This window comes from Pristiophorus japonicus, chromosome 6, assembly GCF_044704955.1.
Source record: "Pristiophorus japonicus isolate sPriJap1 chromosome 6, sPriJap1.hap1, whole genome shotgun sequence".
NCBI classification, from domain to species: Eukaryota; Metazoa; Chordata; class Chondrichthyes; family Pristiophoridae; genus Pristiophorus; species Pristiophorus japonicus.
The window spans coordinates 234,990,250-235,012,811 of NC_091982.1; the positions used below are offsets into that span (position 1 = coordinate 234,990,250).

The 22,562-nt window shown below is 47.2% G+C and overlaps 1 protein-coding gene across 2 annotated transcripts in view; it reads right to left on the reverse strand.

The window, feature by feature from the left end:
- LOC139265405 (uncharacterized) overlaps positions 1-22,562 on the reverse strand; it is a 50,968-nt gene that overhangs the window by 15,021 nt on the left and 13,385 nt on the right. For both annotated transcript variants that reach the window (XM_070882400.1, XM_070882401.1), the window contains exons 6-10: positions 10,170-10,307; positions 5,864-5,941; positions 4,340-4,441; positions 3,223-3,279; positions 521-613 (exon numbers count right to left, since the gene is read on the reverse strand). In XM_070882400.1, coding sequence (XP_070738501.1) covers positions 521-613; positions 3,223-3,279; positions 4,340-4,441; positions 5,864-5,941; positions 10,170-10,307 — 468 coding nt within the window. The remainder of the gene's footprint in view (positions 1-520; positions 614-3,222; positions 3,280-4,339; positions 4,442-5,863; positions 5,942-10,169; positions 10,308-22,562) is intronic.

The following is a 22,562-nucleotide window of genomic DNA, read 5'->3' on the forward strand; positions in this document are numbered from 1 at the left end:
GACAGCACCTGCGACGGTGCAGCGCTCCTTCAGCACTGCACTGAGAGTGTCAGCCTGGATCTATGTGGAATGGAGGGTTTGGGAGAGCTGTAGGGTTCGGCAGATTTATAGAGATAGGGAAAGGCAAGACCTTGAAGGGAATTAAATGCAAAGGTAGAATGTTTAAATGTGAGGCACAGAGACCAGGAGCCAATGTAGGGCAGCAAGGATGATGGTGATGGGCGTGGGATGGGCATCAGAGTTTGAGAAGAGCTGAAATTTATGCAGGTGTAAAAGAGTCGGTGGCAGGGAGAGCACTGAAGTAGTCGATTTTGGAGGGGACAGAGGCAAGTACCAGGGTCAGATAACCTGCCATCACTCACTGTGTAGAACCACGTTCAAAGAATGGCTACTTGGGTTCGGTGCTGGAGGGCAGACAAGGTCCAGAGTATATTAAGCCTGAATGATCAAAAATTGGAGGTCCAGGGGAAATAAGTGGAAAACCGGGCGAAGGGGGAACTATAAGACCAAATGTACTCACTGTTTCCGGTGGTTCTGTACTCAGTTGTTTGTGTGTAGGCAAAGGCTTTAAGCTTTTGCCACAAAATTGGCACAAATCAAATCCAAGTGATACCTGCAAAAGAAATCACAGTGGTAAATCCCAATTCTTACACGGCATGTTTAATTCTGTAACAGGCTGAAGCAGCTACAGCAGAGTACGGTTAATGCAGTGCAATGGAACTCTGCCATTCTGTACCACAGAGAGTTTGGGCCTGGATCATAGAATCGTAACGCACAGGAGGCCATTCGGCCCATCGTGCCTGTGCCACTTCCTTGAAATAGCCACACACTCTCCTGCTCTTTCCCCATAGCCCTGCAACTTTTTCCTTTGCAAGTATATATCCAATTCCCCTTTGAAAGTTGTCATCGAATCTGCTTCCATCTCCCTTTCAGGCAGCGCGATCCAGATTGCAACAACTTGTTGCATAAAAAAAACATTTCCTCCTCTCCCCTCATGTTCTTTTGCCAATCATAAGAACATAAGAAATAGGAACAGGAGTCGGCCATACGGCCCCTCGAGCCTGCTCTGCCATTTAATAAGATCATGGCTGATCCGATCATGGACTCAGCTCCACTTCCCCGCCCGCTCTCCATAACCCCTTAACCCCTTATCGTTTAGGAAACTGTCTATTTCTGTCTTAAATTTATTCAATGTCCCAGCCTTCACAGCTCTCTGAGTCAGCGAATTCCACAGATTTACAACCCTCAGAGAAGAAATTCCTCTTCATCGCAGTTTTAAATGGGCGGCCACTTATTCTAAGATCATGCCCTCTAGTTCTAGTCTCCCCCATCAGTAGAAACTTCCTCTCTGCATCCACCTTGTCAAGCCCCCTCATAATCTTATATGTTTCGATAAGATCACCTCTCATTCTTCTGAATTCCAATGAATAGAGACTCAACCTCTCCTCATAAGTCAACCCCCCCAATCTCTGGAATCAACCTAGTGAACCTTCTCTGAGCTGCATCCAAAGCAAGTATATCCTTTCGTAAATATGGAAACCAAAACTGCACGCAGTATTCCAGATGTGGCCTAACCAATACTTTATATAGCTGTCGCAAGACTTCCCTGCTTTTATACTCCATACTCTTTGCAATAAAGGCCAAGATACCATTGGTCGTCCTGATCACTTGCTGTACCTGCATACTATCCTTTTGTGTTTCATGCACAAGTACCCCCAGGTACCGCTGTACTGTGGCACTTTTGCAATCTTTCTCCATTTAAATAATAACTTGCTCTTTGACTTTTTTCTGCCAAAGTGCATGACCTCACACTTCCCAACATTATCCTCCATCTGCCAAATTTTTGCTCACTCACTTAGCCTGCCTATGTCCTTTTCCAGATTTTGTGTGTCCGCCTCACACATTGCTTTTCCTCCCATCTTTATATCAGCAGCAAACTTGGCTACTTTACACTCAGTCCCTTCTTCCAAGTCGTTAATACAGATTGTAAATAGTTGGGGTCCCAGCACTGATCCCTGCTGCACCCCACTAGTTACTGGTTGCCAACCAGAGAATGACCCATTTATCCCGACTCTGTTCTCTGTTAGTTAGCCAATCTTCTATCCATGCTAATATATTACCCCAACCCCGTGAACTTTTATCTTGTGCAGTAACTTTTTATGTGGCACCCTGAGAGAAGAAATTTCTCCTCATCTCAGTTTTACATGGGCGGCCCCTTATTCTAAGATTATGTCCTCTAGTTTTAGTTTACCCCATCAGTGGAAACATCCTCTCTGCATCCATCTTGTCAAGTCCCCTCATAATCTTATAAGTTTTAAATCTGTTTACCAACCATCCTGTCAGTGGAACCAGTTTCTCCTTATTTACTCGAAATAAATAAGGATGCAATATTCAGGGCAGTGTCTTCAGCTGCCAAGGCTGTAGTTTCGTGAATTCCTCCCTAAACCTCTCAGCCTCTCTACCTCTTTCTCCTCCTTTAAGACGCTTCTTAAAACCTACCTCTTTGACCAAGCTTATATGACTCGGTGTCAAATTTTGTTTGATAACGCTCCTGTCAACCAATGGCTCAGTGGGCAGCCCTCTCGCCTCCGAGTTATGAGGTTACGGGTTCAAGTCCCATTCCAGGGACTTGAGCACAAAAATCTAGGCTGACACACCCAGTGCAGTGCTGAGGGAGTGCTGCACTGTCGGAGGTGCCGTATTTCGGATGAGACGTTAAACCCAGGCCCCGTTTGCCCATAGCACTATTTTGAAGAAGAACAGGGGAGTTATCCCCTATTGCTATTTCAACTATTTTACTGCTATTTCAATGGCACGATGGGACAAATTAGTACTCTGTTGGCCACGAGTTTCGGAGGAGAGCTACCTGTCTCTGTTGATGGTAGCACCTCACTAGGTCACGATTGCTTTGGCTAATACCTCCGATAACGTGTGTATGTTTGTCACTGCAAGAGGAGATAGAGTCACTTATGTGGATGGTCGACATATTAGGGGATACCTTGATGGGAAGGTAGTTGTTATCTCAGTATTAACGCGTCTGATATTAAAGGTTTGCCTTTGGTCTGAGGTTTCGAAAGCTTGCATGGAGAGGTATATTTTAAAGTTCGCTTTCCCTGTTTTGGAATTATGTAGTTTACACAATAACGTGTTTTAATAACCAGTCCTGCTATTGCTGGATGTGAGAAACTGCATCGTGTCTCCATCTAGGGAACCTATACTTACCACAGAGTCTCTAAACAGCTTCCAGTTGTCAACGCCAATAGGTTGCAAAAGATGTGCCTTATCCAAGAAAGGGAAGATGGTCTTGTTAGTAATGGTAGAAGTGTACCGTAACCAAAATCCAACCCTCCCCCCAGCCCCAGTTTTCCTCTGCTATTTTATCGACTGAGGAGAAATCAGGAAACACTTTTTCACACAAAGGGTAGTGGAAATCTGGAACTTTCTCCCCCAGAAGGCTGCGGATGTTGGGGGTCAATTGAAATTTTCAAGACTGAGATCGCCAGATTTTGCAAGGTAAGGGTAAAGGTCTAAGCTGCGCATTGGTATCAAGGGATAAGGTGCAAAGGCGGGTAAATGGAGTTGAGGTAATGATATAATCAGCAATGATATAATTGCAGGCTCGAGGGGCTGAATGGTCTACTTCTGTTCGAAACTAAAATCGAAGATGACGACATTTGGGGCCTCGATGTTGGATAAAAATAAGAGAGAAACAGAGAAAATATGAAAGAAGGTTAAGAGATAAGGAAAGCAAAGAAGTATGAGGAGAGTATGTCAAAAAAATATTAAAAAGAACAATATTCTACAAATATATCAGTAAAAAGAGAATTGTTAAATGTGAAGTGGGACCCATGTGAGGAGAGAATAGTGAGTGAGTTGAGGGTACACAGAAATCAGCTGGGATACTTAATAATTACTTCACAAAATAGAAGGATATTTGGGGAGAAGGTAATCAAGAATTGGTTAAAAGCGAGGTGAGAAATTCTATGAAAAATAAAAGGGAATGGGTTGATTTAGTTAAGCCGAAGGAGAAGACATTGCTGGGACCTGATGGGATATATCCCACGACTCTGGGGGAAGCAAGCAACGAAATAATGGAGGCCCTAGGAATTATATTTCATGGATCTGGAGAGTGGCCAATGCAATACCCATTCTCGAAAAGGAAGTGTGACCATGACACTTGCTCAGTTCCTCACAATTTTCCTTAGTGCCATTGGATATAGTTAAATCACTTTAGCTTCAGTTAAGTTTTAATCGCTCTCTTTGGCTCCTGTCACTATTTGATACAATTAGGGTTTTAATAAGAAGCCCCGGTGATAGCTGAAAGTGAGACGGGTTTTACATCGTGCCCTGGAGCTTCTTCACCGGACCCTGTACTCATCGCTGACTCATTGGTCGGGCTGGACGATTCCTCAATGTTGCGAAGCAAAAGTTGTGTTTGAATCTGATTGTAAGACATGAAGAAGCTTCCGTTAGTACAATACAAATGAATTTTTTTTGCACCAACAAAAGGCGGCCCACCCCCCTCCCTCTGGTTGACACGGAATGAGCAGGCTGACACCAGCAGCTTGGAGCCCACTCTGCATGCAGCCATGAGGAGGAGAGCGTGGCCACTACAGCTTCCAGCGCGAGTCGTCCCAAGTGTGCGACAGCTTTGAGGTGGGCGACTGGGTGACGTCATCAAGGCCCAGGTCACCGGTTAGAGCGTGGGCTGGAACATTGGTGGGGCCCAGGAACAGCGGAGGAGGCGAGAGATCGTGGTGGAGGTGCGGCGAATGAGGGTACGTAGCCCAGAAGAGCCGAGGGCCCAGGGGCAGCACGGACCAGCCCACATTGCGATATGAGCGTGCACTAGGTCCGTGCAGCAGAGCAGGTCTCCAGTCGTCCTGGTTAACCCTTGCCACTGGATAAAGACCTAGCTCTGTCAAGCCCGTGTGGTGGCTGGTGTGCAACGATCACCACACGTTAAAAAAAATCCACGCACAGGCATCTTCCACCCCCTGGAGTTCAGGACTGGAACATCGGGTCCTCCATTGAAACATCTGTGAACTCAGCTCTTCTGGTGTGGAAGCAAGTCATCCTCGTTCGAGGGACCGCCTATGATGATGATGATGTTAGAGCAGCCTGCGACTGACTCTTGGTTAACCTCTTACCCCTTGGAGCAGTACCTCGCCCACTGACCACATTCCCCTTCGACAGACTGCCTGAGACTGGGAACTGACCCTGTGGGGGGGCAAACAATGTGTGTGACCCGAATCCAAACACCCCGGTGGGTGACACAAGATTTTGGAACACCACAGTGTGATATTCTACCACCATTTGTAATCACTTCTATTTTATCCTTTTTTTGGAATTGGTGTTCATTGTTATTTATTTTTTCCTCATTCATGGGATGGGGACGTCACCGGCAAGGCCAGCATTTATTGAACATCCCGAATTGCTCTCGAGAAGGTGAGCCACCTTCTTGAATACAACTGAGTGTCTCGCTGGGCCATTTCAGAGGGCAGTGAAGAGCCAACCACATTGCGGTGGGTCTGGAGTTACATATAGGCCCAGACCGGGTAAGGACGGCAGATTAGTGAACCAGATGGGTTTTTATGACAATCCAACAGTTTTATGGTCACTATTACTGATACTCATTTTTTTAATCCATATTTATTTAATTGAACTTAAATTCCCCAGCTGCCATGGTGGGATTTGAACTCATATCTCTGGATCATTAGTCCAGGCCTCTGGATAGGCCGGCGGGGAGATGAACGATTACCGAGATGAACTTGTACTCAGGTACTGAGCTGAGCCAGTACTGAGCTAAGCTGGTAGCGAAACAGTTACATTCTGAGTTAGCATCAGGGATCACCATACTTACTGCTCTGTTGCTGGTCCACTGCCAATACTCCCTAATTTCACTAAGTTCCTTAAGATTTTGAAGCAAGATATTCTCATCCTAAATTGAAGACAGGGACATGATATTATTAAGAATTTAAACAAACATTGTGTTTTTGTTTGAAATTATCAGTTCCTCTTTGTGTTTTTTTCTCCTCCTGCTTGGGTTAGGGCTGTATTCCTGGACTAACTAACTTACTCCTAAGTCCTCTATGCCTAGTCGCTAGGAGGTACACAGTAACTTATTTGCCCAACTTTCCCTTCCCTAGCCGAGAGCCTAATCTCGAGCCATGGGAGAAAGATGGGGAGCTGAGCCTGCGTTCAGTAACTGCACAGGGGTGATTGAGCGTTACCGGAGGGGAGCCATCCGGGTGGGAGAATTGCCCCATACGAGTGCGGCTCCCCTCCTGTGAGCGTGGGGCCATGAAACTGCCTCTCATGTCGTACGCTGCAATGTGAAACTTCGCGCCATTGCACGTTAAAAAACATTTTCACTGGGAATTTCCTTGGTTTGGGGGGTTGAACGGTTTGTCCCAATCGGCCGCTGTACCTCCAGCGGAAGGTTGGCGGAATGACTGCGGGAATGGGCTTCCTGCTGATCCTCTGTCAAAGATACGGTGGCCAATCGGTAGAAATCCCTACCCCAGGAAATTCTCAGCAGTGGTGCTCTGAATGTTGTTGCATAAAACCTCAGATGAGCTCATGTACCTTGGAACGAGCACTCACATGGGGCACTGCCTTTAACAAGAATAAACACTGCTCAATCCTATGCAAAGCAGAACAACAAACGATAGGTTTATTTAGTGATGGGCATGGTTTCGGTATGAATACCTAACAAGCTCGCACCATAATACAGGAATTAACCTCACGACGGAAACTTAGCACCAAAACAGTACCAATTGGAAAATAGCACCTCGAAGCAGAGTCTCCGTTGTTAGATCAGCGCCATCGGGGTGGAACCTTCCAAACCAATGACAAAGATCGGGGAATTCTAAACGCGAGCTACGCCCGAATCCACCTACGCTTGTATTTACAGCGATCTTTTACACGGGTTCAAGATTCAACTCACCAGGTCAGACTCCGCTCACACAACGGGCTACATCCCCAGGTCAAAAGTGCAAGTTTCCGCCCATTGCGTTGGCTCGGGAAGGGTGACTAGCGTACACGCCCCCCCCCCCCCCCCCCCCCCCCGACCTCCTAACTTTTTACGGGACTATTTTGTTTCTTTGATAAGTTTGGAAATTATTTTGAATTGTTTCTTTATTTTTCAAACATTGTTTCTATATTTTCTAAACTTGACACTGACAAAGTTGCAGCTAATTCAGTGCCACACTTGATCAGCTCCGCTGGGCAGGCCACATTGTCCGCATGCCTGACACGAGACTCTCAAAGCAAGTGCTCTACTCGGAACTCCTTCTTGGCAAACGGGCCAAAGATGGGCAGTGGAAACGTTTCAAGGACACCCTCAAAGCCTCCCTGATAAAGTGCAACATCCCCACTGACAGCTGGGAGTCCCTGGCCAAAGACCGCCCTAAGTAGAGGAAGAGCATCCGGGAGGGCGCTAAGCACCTCGAGTCTCATTGCCGAGAACATGCAGAAATGAAGCGCAGGCAGTGGAAGGAGCGTGCGGCAAACCAGTCCCACCCACCCCTTCCCTCAACAACTATCTGTACCACCTGTGACAGGGACTGTGGTTCTCGTATTGGACAGTTCAGCCACCTAAGGACTCATTCTAAGAGTGGAAGCAAGTCTTCCTCGATTCCGAGGGAATGATGATGACGACACCGCTGAAAATGTCCAGGCTCCAAATGTTAGATAACTCTGGCTCGAGTAGAGTGGATTGTGGATTATATTCGACATATAGATGCTGCACTCAGAGCACAGTTCCCTCTGACCATATTCTCTGAAATGATGAGTGTAATAATACATATTGGGGGAAAATTGCAGCCGAAGGCTACCTTCGAACGAACGCCTCCTAGCTCCAAAAAATTGCACGAAGGTACCTGGTGTCCCAGAGGAACCTTCGATTGCGGTCGGAGGCCTTCAATCGATGCGCAGCATATGGGGAGATAACTCCCCGTACGTATGGAAATGCTGGAGTCACATGGGCCTGGACCACCAATCACTATGCAGTATTCCCATCGATAATAAAGGGATCTCTGTTTGTACAGACTCCCATTACTATCAATGAGAAAACCCTCCTAAAACAAGAAACACAGCATAATAAATAAAAAAAACCCCTCACATATTGAAAATTAATTGAAATTAAATGTAAATAAATGTTTTAGAAAAACAAATTGGGGGTGGGGGAGGGGGGGATTTTTTTTAATGTGTTTTAATAGGGTTAACAAAAAACTTGCCTTAATGGACAGGGTCTTTAAACATACAAATAAATGATTAAATTTAATTTTTGTGCGTTTTAAATCTTTTGTGCTGGTAAAAGTAAGCTATACGCCTGGCGTCAGAGTTTGGAGGACATTCGCTGGGCATGAGTTGGGCAAATCGCTCAATCTCTGCCCCATGGATGTCCTTCTTGCGGGGATGCGGAGGAAGGACATGCGCACTTCGTACGGACCCAGCGCGGCCAGAATCTTCGGCCACCTGTAAATGCCTTTGACATTCTGGTAGTTTTAAATCAGCTGGTGCCTATCAAAGGAAACAAGTCAGGAGCCACATGCCTTTTAATTGACTGGGTGTGAAATGCGGGCTGGCGTTTCCCCTTGGTTGCGTTGTTTTCTTTGGCGCAATTCGCCTGAAAATCTGCCAAACCAGCGCAAAAGATTGTGGAATTTCAAGCGCAAATTACGTCCAGCGCGAATCGAGATTCTGCGATCTTTTGCGCTAGTTAAAAAAATCATCGAGCTAAAAGTCGGCCCCACCAACAGAACTGGCCACGCCCCCCCTGCCAGATCGAATGAATCACCACAGCGAGTGTTTGCTAATTGCGCTCGTTTGTGGGCTTTCGCGGGCATCTTTTGGGCATAAGGACAGTTATGGGCACGTTTTTAAAGCTTTTGAATATATATTTATTTAAAATTTACTCAGAAACTGACTACTCTACCAAAATATAACTAGCAAATGATTCCGTATAGTTTTGTTTCAAATCATTTTCAGTTTTTTTAAATTTGGGTTTACTCCTAGGTGGTGGACCAGACACTGTGATTAAAAATGTTTATTTTTTTGTGATACAGTATACCCACCTTCAGCTGTATTAATCAAACTGCACCAAATTACCACGATTTTAAACATATCAAGGAATATTTTTCAAAGCAAAACCTTTTTTTTTTTATAAAATAAAATTACGTTCTAAAACACTGCCCGATTGCGCAGGATCACGGCAGATTTGACCATTGGCGATATGCAACCTGAGGAAAAGAAAGTTCTCAAAACTAGCGCAATTTTGGATGCAATTTGTGCCCGATTCGCCAATTGCGCCTAAAGCGGAATCTCTACCTGCCGATATTTAATACACAGAAATTGCCAGTTTCACCCGCACAAGGAGGTGAGATGTTTTTGGAGCTTTGTGCTTACATCAGTTATGCCCCATCAGTGCCCATGAATAGGGCCCGTGAATGCTCGTTATAGGACCGGTTATATTGTCTTCAAGAGGGAAACCGTACTTGGTGCTCCCCGGTCAGAAAGCAACAACTACAGGGTTGGATGCCGCATAAAAAAAACAAGATCACGCGCCTCATAAATTTGCCTGGGGGCTTGGGGGAGAGGGTGCACAAATAGTATTGGAAGCAGCAGTTCTGTTTTGTGCACGTTATATAACTATTGCAACAGGTGTCAGTCGTGGCTCAGAGGTAGCACTCCAGCCTCTGAGTCAGAAGGTTGTGGGTTCAAGTCCTACTCCAGGGACGTGAAAGCGAAATCTCGGCTGATGCTCCAGTGTAGTGCTGAGGAAGTGCCCTCAAGCGGACGTCAAATAAACCCACGATGGCACTAGTTTGAAGAAGAGCAGGGGAGTTCACCCAGTGTCCCTAATATTTATCCCTTGATCAACATTACTAAAAAACAAATGATCTGGTCATCGTTGCTTGTTGTACGCACATTGGTATTGCGTTTCCTACATTACATCCGTGACTACGATTCAAAAAAATTGGACGGAAAGCGCCTTGGGATGTCCTGACTATATAAGGTTCAAGTCTTTCTTTCTTTTACATATGAGGAATTAATTTCTCACATTCGGCTCATCTGATTATAGCCTCGGGCGCAAGAGAACATCACAATCCCAAACTATAATTCAATGCAGAATGTATTGCTGGGACGATCAGGAACGAAAGTACCTTTGGACTCATAGCTTCGTAGTTAATCGGTTTCTCTTTGGACTCTTGTTTATAAGCCAGAATAGTAGGTGGCCCAACACTGGACAGCGTGTGGAGGGACGATCCAAACAACTTCCCACATTTCAGATCATCAACAAACTGAAATAAAAAGTCAACAGTTACTATCAGGGAAAAAAAGCACACACAGACAACGGAGCACATTAACAGCTAGGGACTGAAACTCAGCAACTTACCACCCGCTGCCGCCGACCTTGCTCTTGCAGATCCGCCCAGTGCCACTTTCGGGGTGGCCTGGAGCGGGCGGGAGGGGAGAGCTGCCGGGAACTGCCCGCTGACGTCAGCCGACAGCTGACTGGTGCAACTGAGCTCCCGCCCGCCGAGCTCCCAGATTCCCGTGGGCGGGAGTCGGCGGCAGAACGGGATGGGCCGCTGGCTGAAGGCTGGTCTGTCCCTGATGGTATGAAGAAACTGAAAAAAAGGTTAGTGAACATTTTTTTTTCCCCCGCCGAAGGTCTTCCGATAGTGTTTTTATTTTGTACTGGTGATTTTTTTTTTTTCAGGTCTTCGACCCTCCGTGGGCCCGACTCCATCCTCGGCGGCACTTGGGCGGCAAGCGCCTCTGCCGCCGAGAATGAGACCTCCCTCCCGCTGCTGCCCAGATTGGTGGCGTACGTCGTCCATTTGCTGCTCACGGACCTTCGAGGGACCTCGGCCATGAATATCCCGCCCAAAGTACCGTCCGGTATCTCGGCAGCCATCGGCGGCACTTTGGATGGGCGGAAGCCTTGCTGAAAATCGTCCCCCTAGTGTCTTTGATAATAAATAGGAATGACTTTATGCCTCTGGAAAACCTGAGTGACATCGTGCACCTATTACCGTGGATATCTTGTGACCATTCCTCCGCAGTACATACCTTTAGATGTCCCTGTGTATAATCATTCAAGTGGATTCCCAAGACTAAGATGTTTGATATGTTGATAGAATGAGATGAAGTAGGTGTGGGAGGAGGCTCGTGTGGAGCATAAACACCGGCGTAGACCTGTTGGGCCAAATGGCTTATTTCTGTGCTATAAAATCTATATAACCTCATATGTATAAAAATATATATAAGATATATATATTTTTGGGCATTACGCTAGATATTCTACTTGGGTTGACCATCACGGACGACCTGATAAATTTACCTCATATCCCCTACGATCAGGAGTATATCTTTACCTGCCCAATATCAAGCAAATGATAGCGAGACCCACTGATCAAACAAAGATTCATTATCACTGTACACCACTTTACTGGAGTAAAGACATCTTATTGCAATTATATAGGGCCCTGGTGAGACCACACCTGGAGTAGTGTGTACAGTTCTGGTCTCCTTACCTAAGGAAGGATATACTTGCCATAGAGGGAGTGCAACGAAGGTTCACCAGACTGATTCCTGGGATGGGGGGATTGTCCGATGAAGAGAGATTGAGGAGACTAGGCCTATATTCTCTCGAGTTTAGAAGAATGAGGTGATATCATTGAAACATACAAAATTCTTACAGGGCTTGACAGGGAGGATGTTTCCTCTGTGCTGGGGAGTCTAGAACCAGGGGTCACAGTCTCAGAATAAGGGGTCGGTCATTTAGGACTGAGATGAGGAGAAATGTCTTCACTCAAAAGGATTGTGAATCTTTTGAATTCTCCACCCCAGAGGACTATGGTTGCTCAGTCGTTGAGTATATTCAAGATAGAGATCGATAGATTTTTGGATATTAAAAGGAATCAAGGGATATGGGGATAGTGCGGGAAGGTGGAGTTGAAGTGGAAGATCAGCCGTGATCTTACTGAATGGTGGAGTAGGCTCGAGGGGCCGAACGACCTACTTCTGCTCCGATTTCTTATGTTCTTATGTTAATATGCCACATGATTCTTCTCATCTTCAAAAGGTGAATTGAATATATATTTTACCAGAATAAAACTCGGGCTAAAAACCAATAGACACTTTATTCAATGCACAACAGATAAAATGTACATGACTTCAACGTGAAACAGTATATGGTCCATTCATTTATATATTTTGCTATCCTCCTCAATATATCTAAGTAATAGATTCTTCCACTGAGCTACCATATATCATACATAGAACCATCAAAACCAATGCTCAGATCTTTCAAGGTGACCCACTGCCACAGTCAAACGAGCTCAATTTCTCTGCTGGCTAGCGACAAACTTGTCTAAGTACAGATAATCCAATATAAACCTGTCATGTATTTAACCATCTTGCAATGATATAGTCATGTAACTGTAACTCATGTACACTGTACCTGTACCCTAGAAATGCACACCCTGACCACAGGGGGTGAGCTTGCAGGAGACACTCTTCACCTGGGTTTCCAGGTATAAAAGGGTAGGTCTCACCCAGGGTCCACATTCCTTGGTCCTGGCAATAAAGGTGAAGGTCACAGAGTGACCGTATCTGATATATCCATGCCTCGTGTGAGTTTGTAGTAAGGTGCAGGGACACTGCATTTGGCAATGAGAAACGGGACTCACCGAACCACGAGGATGGCCACCAGTGGCACAGAGGAACATTTCTGTGTGGGTGAGGACTGGGACGACTTTGTGGAAAGGCTCCAGCAGAGCTTTGTCACAAAGGACTGGCTGGAAGAGACAGCGGCTGACAAGCGGAGGGCGCATCGACTGACCAGCTGCGGACCACAGATGTATGCGCTGATGAAAGACCTGCTCGCACCCCAAAAGCCGGCGGACAAGTCTTTCGAAGAGCTCACCCAGCTGATCAGTGAGCATCTCAAGCCGGCGATTAGCGTACACATGGCCTGGCACCGGTTCTACTCTCACCGGCGTCGGGAGGGACAAAACGTCTCGGACTTCGTGGCGGAACTGCTGCGCTTGGCCAGTCCTTGCAAGTTCTCCGATCCCTGCAGGGGGAAGATGTTAAGGGACTTTTTCATCGAGGGCATTAATCATGCCGGCATTTTCAGGAAGCTCATAAAGACTAAGGACTTGACTTTAGAAGGGGCGGCATTGATAGCTCAGACCTTTATGACAGGGGAAGAGGAGACCAAGCTAATTTACGTGTGCAGCCCTGGTCCAAACGTGGCGACGGACCAGGGAGTTAACATGGTGAACGCAGCTCGGGACCCCGCAGGCAGGCAAGGGCATTTCAAAACCGCCCAGGCAGCAACAGGCTCTAGGGTGGGCCCGCAACAAGGACAATAGAAAGGGGATCGGCAATTCACGCCATCTCGAGGAACAATGCGTCCCGCGATGGGACCATTAACACCCACCATCAGAGTGCTTAGAAACAGCCAAATGGGCAATCAGAGGGGAATGCCTGGTAATAGTCCTTTTGTTAACAGCAATCTCAATCTCAGCTCATGCTGGAGGTGCAGGGGTAGTCACACTGCGAGAAGCTGTAGGTTCCAGCAATATACCTGTAGGATTTGTAATGTCAGTGGACACTTGGCCAGGATGTGCAAAACGGCAATAGCGAGGCTAATCTGCGAGACAGAGAAACCAGACGAGGGGTCTGCAATGCAGGATGAGGCCTGGGGTAAAGCCATAGATGCTGAAGTTCAGCGGGTTCATGTGGCTGACGTCTACAGCTCATACACTAAAACGGCACCCTTGATGATGAAAGTCTTACTGAATGGCATCCCGGTGCACATGGAGCTGGATACGGGAGCTAGCCAGTCACTCATGAGCGCCCAACAATTTGAGAGACTATGGCCACACAGAGCTAGCAGGCTCAAACTGTAACGCATTGAGACGCAGCTACGGACGTACACCAAAGAGATCATCCCAGTGCTGGGCAGTGCAAACTTGGTGGTAACACATAATGGATTACAGAACCGGCTGCCACTCTGGATCGTTCCGGGAAATAGCCCCGCGCTTTTGGGGAGGAGTTGGCTAGCTGAGATGAATTGGAAATGGGGGGATGTGCACGCCATTTCATCCGTGGAGCGAAGTTCATGTTCACAGGTCCTGCAAAAATTCGGGTCACTGTTTCAACCTGGTGTCGGAACGTTCAAGGGCACTAAAGTAGTGATACGCATCATTCCGGACGCCAGACTAGTGCACCACAAAGCCAGAGCGATGACGTATGTGATACGTGAAAAAATTGAATGTGAACTGGACAGGCTGCTCAGAGAGGGCATAATTTCGGCCGTTGAATTCAGCGACTGGGCAAGTCCCATCGTTCCCGTCCTCAAAGCAGATGGCTCGGTTAGGATTTGTGGCGACTACAAAGCCACCATGAACTGAGTGTTGCTGCAAAACCAATACCCGCTTCCGAGAGCGGAGGACCTCTTTGCCACGCTGGGAGGTGGAAAGCTGTTCACAAAGCTGGACCTCACTTTGGCCTACATGACTCAGGAACTGGCTGAAGAATTCAGCAGAGGAGGATAAAGGGTTTAATTAGGAGGGGGAAAATAGAGTACGAGAGGAAGCTTGACGGGAACATAAAAACTGACTGCAAAAGCTTCTATAGATATGTGAAGCGAAAAAGATTAGTGAAGACGAACGTAGGTCCCTTATAGTCGGACTCAGGTGAATTAATAATGGGGAACAAAGAAATGGCAGACCAATTGAACAAATACTTTGGTTCTGTCTTCAGGAAGGAAGACACAAATGACCTTCCGGATGTACTAGGGGACCGAGGGTCTCGTGAGAAGTAGGAACTGACGGATATCCTTATTAGGCGGGAAATTGTGTTAGGGAAATTGATGGGATTGAAGGCCGATAAATCCCCGGGGCCTGATTGTCTGCATCCCAGAGTACTTAAGGAGGTGGCCCTAGAAATAGTGGATGCATTGGTGATCATTTTCCAACAGTCTATCGACTCTGGATCAGTTCCTATGGACTGGAGGGTAGCTAATGTAATACCACTTTTTAAAAAAGGAGGGAGAGAGAAAACGGGTAATTATAGTCTGACATCAATAGTGGGGAAAATGTTGGAATCAATTATTAAGGATGAAATAGCAGCGCATTTGGAGAGCAGTGACAGGATCGGTCCAAGTCAGCATGGATTTGTGAAAGGGAAATCATGCTTGACAAATCTTCTGGAATTTTTTGAGGATGTAACTAGTAGAGTGGACAAGGGAGAACCAGTGGATGTGGTGTATTTGGACTTTCAAAAGGCATTTGACAAGGTCCCACATAAGAGATTGGTGTGCAAAAATCAAAGCACATGGTATTAGGTGTAATGTACTGGCGTGGATAGAGAATTGGTTGGCAAACAGGAAGGAGAGAGTCGGGATAAACAGGTCCTTTTCGGAATGGGAGGCAGTGACTAGTGGAGTGCCACAGGGCTCAGTGCTGGGACCCCAGCTCTTTACATTATACATTAATGATTTGGATGAAGGAATTGAGTATAAAAGCTCCAAGTTTGCAGATTACATTAAACTGGGTGGTGTTGTGAGCTGTGAGGAGGATGCTAAGAGGCTGCAGGGTGATTTGGGCAGGTTGGGTGAGTGGGCAAATGCATGGCAGATGCAGCATAATGTGGATAAATGTGAGGTTATCCACTTTGGTGGCAGAAACACCAAGGCAGATTATTATCTGAATGGTGGCAGATTAGGAAAAGGGGAGGTGCAATGAGATCTGGGTGTCATGGTTCATCAGTCATTGAAAGTTGGGATGCAGGTACAGCAGGTGGTGAAGAAGGCAAATGGTATGTTGGCCTTCATAGCTAGGGGATTTGAGTATAGGAGCAGGGAGGTCTTACTGCAGTTGTACAGGGCCTTGATGAGGCCTCATCTGGAATATTGTGTTCAGTTTTGGTCTCCTAATCTGAGGAAGGATGTTCTTGCTATTGAGGGAGTGCAGCGAAGGTTCACCAGACTGATTCCAGGGATGGCTAGACTGACATATGAGGAGAGACTGGATCAACTGGGCCTTTTATACACTGGAGTTTAGAAGGATGAGAGGGGATCTCATAGAAACGTATAAGATTCTGACGGGACTGGACAGGTTAGATGCGGGAAGAATGTTCCCGATGTTGGGGAAGTCCAGAACCAGGGGACACAGTCTTAGAATAAGGGTAGGCCAGAGATGAGGAGGAACTTCTTCACTCAGAGAGTTGTTAATCTGTGAAATTCCCTACTGCAGAGAGTCGTTGATGCCAGTTCATTGGATATATTCAAGAGGGAGTTAGACATAGCCCTTACGGCTAAAGGGATCAAGGGGTATGGAGAGAAAGCAGGAAAGGAGTACTGAGGTGAATAATCAGCCATGATCATATGGAATGGTGGTGCAAGCTCGAAGGGCTGAATGGCCTACTCCTGCACCTATTTTCTATGTTTCTATGTTTCTCAGCTTCTGACCACCATCACGATGCACAAGGGATTATTTGTCTACAACAGGTGCCAGTTTGGCATTCGTTCGGCAGCAGCTATCTTTCAGAGAAACATGGAAAGCTTGCTCAAATCCATTCCTGGAACGATCGTATTCTAAGATGACATTCTCATAACGGGTCGAGACACCGAAGAACACCTCCACAACCTGGAGGAGGTGCTACGCCGATTGGATCGGGTAGGCCTACGGCTGAAAAAGGCCAAGTGTGTGTTTTTGGCCCCAGAGGTCGAGTTTTTGGGCAGGAGGGTTGCCGCAGACGGGATCCGACCCACAGAATCAAAAACGGAGGCGATCCGCCAGGCTCGCAGGCCCGGCAACACATCGGAGTTGCGATCATTCCTGGGACTTTTGAACTATTTTGGGAACTTTCTGCCGAACTTAAGCACATTGTTGGAACCATTACACATGCTCCTGCGTAAAGGTTGTGGGGGGACGGTCAAGAACGGATTTTCAATTGAGCACGGAACCTTCTTTGTTCTAACAAGTTGTTGACCTTGTATGACCCCTGTAAAAAACTGGTTTTAACGTGTGATGCATCATCCTATTGGGTTGGGTGTGTGTTGCAGCAGAGTAATGATGACGGCCGACTCCAACCGGTGGCTTATGCCTCCAGGTCGCTCTCCCAGGCAGAGCGTGGATTCGGCATGGTCGAAAAGGAAGCACTCGCTTGTGTTTACGGTGTGAAAAAGATGCACCAGTACCTTTTTGGTAGACAGTTCGAGCAAGAGACGGACCACAAGCCGTTAGCATCCTTGTTGTCCGACAGCAAGGCTGTCAACGCCAATGCGTCAGCTCGCATACAGCGCTGGGCCCTCATGCTGGCTGCGTATGACTACACCATACGGCACCGGCCAGGCATCGAAAATTGCACTGACGCGCTCAGCAGGCTACCACTGGCCACCACCGAGGGGGCGTCGGAACAGAGCGCCGAGATGGTGGGACTGACCCATCAAGAAAGACTGGATCAACTGGGCTTGTATTCACTGGAGTTCAGAAGAATGAGAGGGGACCTCATAGAAACGTTTAAAATTCTGATGGGTTTAGACAGGTTAGATGCAGGAAGAATGTTCCCAATGTTGGGGAAGTCCAGAAACAGGGGTCACATTCTAAGGATAAGGGGTAAGCCATTTAGGACCGAGATGAGAAGAGTGGTGAACCTGTGGAATTCTCTACCAGATGAAAGTAGTTGAGGCCAATTCACTAAATATATTCAAAAGGGAGTTAGATGAAGTCCTTACTACTAGGGGGATCAAGGGGTATGGCGAGAAAGCAGGAAGGGGGTACTGAAGTTGCATGTCCAGCCATGAACTCATTGAATGGCGGTGCAGGCTAGAAGGGCTGAATGGCCTACTCCTGCACCTATTTTCTATGTTTCTATGGTCGTTGAGGCTTTTGACACTGCGGGCTCCCCCATCACAGCCTGCCAGATCAAACTCTGGAGCAACAGGAACCCCCTCCTATCCATGATAAAGAAATGTGCCCTGACTGGGGATTGGGCGCCCGCACGCAGGGCGTGCCCCAAGGAAGTCAGACTGTTTCAGAGACGGATGGAAGAGCTCTCCATCCAAGCCGACTACCCTGACTATCCTGCTATGGGGCAGCCGGGTAGTCATGCCCCAGAAAGGAAGGGAAGCGTTCATCAGGGAACTCCACAGCGAGCAACCTGGCATCGTGTTAATGAAGGCCATTGCACGGTCACATATATGATGGCCGGGGATTGACTCAGACCTGGAACACTGGGCTCGCAGGTACACGACGTGCCCCCAGGGAGGCCCCACTCAGCCCGTGGCCCTGGCCCACCAGACCATGGTCACACATTCACGTAGACGATGCGGGCCCGTTCATGGGGAAAATGTTCCTGCTCGTTGTCGATGCATACTCGAAGTGGATCGAATGCATCATATTGAACTCGTGCACGACATCCATCACCGTGGAGAGTCTGCGTACGGTTTTCGCGACCCATGGCTTGCCGGACATCCTGGTCAGCGACAATGGCCCGTGTTTCACCAGCCATGAATTCCAGGAGTTTATGTCGGGCAATGGTATCAAGCACGTCCGGACAGTGCCATTCAAGCCGGCTTCCAATGGCCAGGCGGAACGGGCGGTCTAAGTCATAAAACAGGGCACGCTATGCATCCAAGGACCCTCCCTTCAATACCGCCTATCGCACCTCCTGCTGGCCTACAGATCCCGCCCGCACTCACTCACGGGAGTCCCACCAGCGGAACTCCTCATGAAACGCATGGTCAAGACGCGGCTGTCCCTCTTTCACCCAGCTCTGGCAGACATTGTTGAGGGCAAGCGCCAGTCCCAAACCGAGCTCCATGATCGAAACTCAAGGGGGAGGTGTACAGAAATAGATGACCCGGTATTTGTTGTTAACCATGCTTTGGGACCCAGGTGGCTTGAGGGCACCATAATTGGCAAAGAAGGAAATAGAGTCATGGTGGTCCGACTAAACAATGGGCAGATATGCCGCAAACACTTGGACCAAGTAAAGAAAAGGTTCAGCATAGACACGGAGTAACCTGAAGAAAAGCATGAGATGGCACCCACACCACTGCCAGTGGACGAGCAACAAGGACATTCACCAACATGCACAGTCCCTACGGCCAGGCCGGAATCACCTCAAGTGACAGAGATGCATGCCAAGGCTCAGCCACCAGAGCCACAACTGCGGCGCTCCATGAGAGCATTGACCACCTGACAGATTTAACCTCTGAAACAAAAAGACTTAAGGGAGGTGATGTCATGTATTTAACCATCTTGCAATGACATAGTCATGTAACTGTAACTCATGTACACTGTACCTGTACCCTAGAAATGCACACCCTGACCACAGAGGGTGAACTTTCAGGAGACACTCCTTACCTGGGTTTCCAGGTATAAAAGGGGAGGTCCCACCCAGGGTCCACACTCCTTGGTCCTGGCAGTAAAGGTGAAGGTCACAGAGTGACCGTGTCTGATAGATCCATGCCTCATGTGAGTTTGTAGTAAGGTGCAGGAAGACTACAAAACCCATCATTGAAACCACTTGAGTTGCCCATCAAAAATCACTGCGGCCAAGCACTGGCCCTGCCTCATTTCTACAGGACTCGAATACAATCAAAGCCACCACCTGGGGGTACTTGTGCATGAAACGCAAAAGGATAGTATGCAGGTACAGCAAGTGATCAGGAAGGCCAATGGTATCTTGGCCTTTATTGCAAAGGGGATGGAGTATAAAAGCAGGGAAGTCTTGCTACAGCTATATAAGGTATTGGTGAGGCCATATAAGGTTTTGGTTTCCATATTTACGAAAGGATATACTTGCTTTGGAGGCAGTTCAGAGAAGGTTCACTAGGTTGATTCCGGGGATGAGGGGGTTGACTTATGAGGAAAGGTTGAGTAGGTTGGGCCTCTATTCATTGGAATTCAGAAGAATGAGAGGTGATCTTGTCGAAATGTATAAGATTGAGGGGACTTGACAAGGTGGATGCAGAGAGGAAGTTTCCACTGATGGGGGAGACTAGAACTAGAGGGCGTGATCTTAGAATAAGGGTCTGCCCATTTAAAACAGAGATGAGGAGAAACCTCTTCTCGCAGAAGGTTGAAAAATCTGTGTAATTCGCTGCCTCAGAGAGCTGTGGAAGCTGGGACATTGAATAAATTTAAGACAGAAATAGACAGTTTCTTAAACGATAAGGGGATAAGGGGTTATGGAGAGCGGGTGGGGAAGTGGACCTGAGTCCATGATCGGATCAGACATGATCTTATTGAATGACGGAGCATGCTCGAGGGGCCGTATGGCCTACTCCTGTTCCTATTTCTTATGTTCTTATATACCTCCAGGCTGGCCGGATTCCTTGATTTGAACCAGTCCCTCTTTGACCAACTTGTTTAAAGAACCTGTGAAGATATGTCAGGCCAAAGACTTTAATGCACTCTACCAATACCCCCATTTAACCAATGCTATATAAAGATATACACAGGACATGAGCTCCTGGACAGAATTGCTATTGCGATTGCGATAATCCATTTGTCAACAGATCCGTACCAGTGACTCTACTATCCATCAACATTAGCATATTATCCTCCCATTTGTCTGATGGAAACTAAAGAAGCAATTTCAACACCTAATACACCGGGCGGGGAGCCCATGGGATCGGGTGGAACACACCGCGTTTTACACACCGCCCAACATTGCTCTCCACTGACTTCGTGCAGAGTAAAGTTGGGTGGGATGTAGAACTGACGATGTACCCAATCTCTTCAGTTTCCCAATGGGCGGGTTAGGCTAAAACTGCTCAAGCGTCAGCCACGCATTCATTGACCTGTGCCAACCAGAGAAAAATACATCTTTTTCGTACCTTGCAGAAACCGCCCATAGAAACTCTTAATAACCCTGTTACATGTGAGAAGGAATTCAAATCTAATAGAGTCAAAAATCCACCTTTGTTGCTCACACACATACAAATCTAACTCTCTGGTACCTTGCCCAAGTCTGGTACCTATTCATGTCTGAGATCTGACAGTGAGTATTGGCAGACTATTTGATCACAGGGACATCACAGCCACACTCAACCTTGTCCTTACCTGATGTCCAAAGAGGCCCAATCATCCAGAATTTAGCTGTCCCATGTCCTAACTCGCACCAAGTCCTGCTCACCCATCACCCACTGTGCTCGCTGACCGTGTCCTAACTCGCACCAAGTCCCATTCACCCATCACCCCCTGTGCTCGCTGCCCCGTATCCTAACTCGCACCAAGTCCCGCTCACCCATCACCCCTGTGCTCGCTGCCCCGTGTCCTAACTCGCACCAAGTCCCGTTCACCCATCACCCCTGTGCTCGCTGCCCTGTGTCCTAACTCGCACCAAGTCCCGTTCATCCCTGTGCTCACTGACTATATTGACTCCCAATTAAGCAGCACCTCAATTTCAAAATTCTCATCCTTGTTTTCAAATTCCTCCATGGCCTCACCCCTCCCTATCTCTGTAGCTTCCTCCAGCCCTACAACCTCCTGCAGCCCTACGCTCCTCTAATTCTGGCCTCTTGAGCATCCTTGATTATAATCGCTCAACCACTGGTAGCTGTGCCTTCTGTTGCGTAGGCCCTAAGCTCTCGAATTCCCTGACTGAACCTCGCCGCCTCTCTACTTCTCTCTCCTCCTTTAAGACACTCCTTAAGCTTTTGGTCATCTGCCCTAATTTCTCCTCAAGTGGCTCGGTGTCAAATTTTTGACTTCTGTGAAGTACCTTGGGATATTTTACTATGTTACCATATGAACATAAGAAATAGGAGCAGGAGTAGGCCATAGGGCTGATCCGATCATGGACTCATCCGATCATGGACTCAGCTCCACTTCCCTGCCACTCCCCATAACCCCTTATCGTTTAAGAAACTGTCTATTTCTGACTTAAATTTATTCAATGTCCAGCTTCCACAGCTCTCCGAGGCAGCGAATTCCACAGATTTATAACCCTGAGAGAAGAAATTTCTCATCTCTGTTTTAAATGGACAGCCCCTTATTCTAAGATCGTACCCTCTAGTTCTAGTCTCCCCCATCAGTGCAAACATCCTCTCTGCATCCACCTTGTCAAGCCCCCTCATAATCTTATACGTTTCGATAAGATCACCTCTCATTCTTCTGAATTCCAATGAATAGAGGCCCAACCTACTCAACCTTTCCTCATAAGTCAACCCCCTCATCTTCAGAATCTTCTCTGAACTGCCTCCAAAGCAAGTATATCCTTTCGTAAATATGGAAACCAAAACTGCATGCAGTATTCCAGGTGTGGCCTCACCAATACCCTGTATTATGGTAGCAAGACTTCCCTGCTTTTATACTCCACCCCCTTTGCAATAAAGGCTAAGATACCATTGGCCTTCCTGATCACTTGCTGTGCCTGCATACTATCCTTTTGTGTTTCATGTACAAGTACCCCCAGGTCCTGCTGTACTTTGCAATCTTTCTCCATTTAAATAATAACTTGCTCTTTGATTTTTTTCTGCCAAAGTGCATGACTTCACACTTTCCAACATTATACTCCATTTG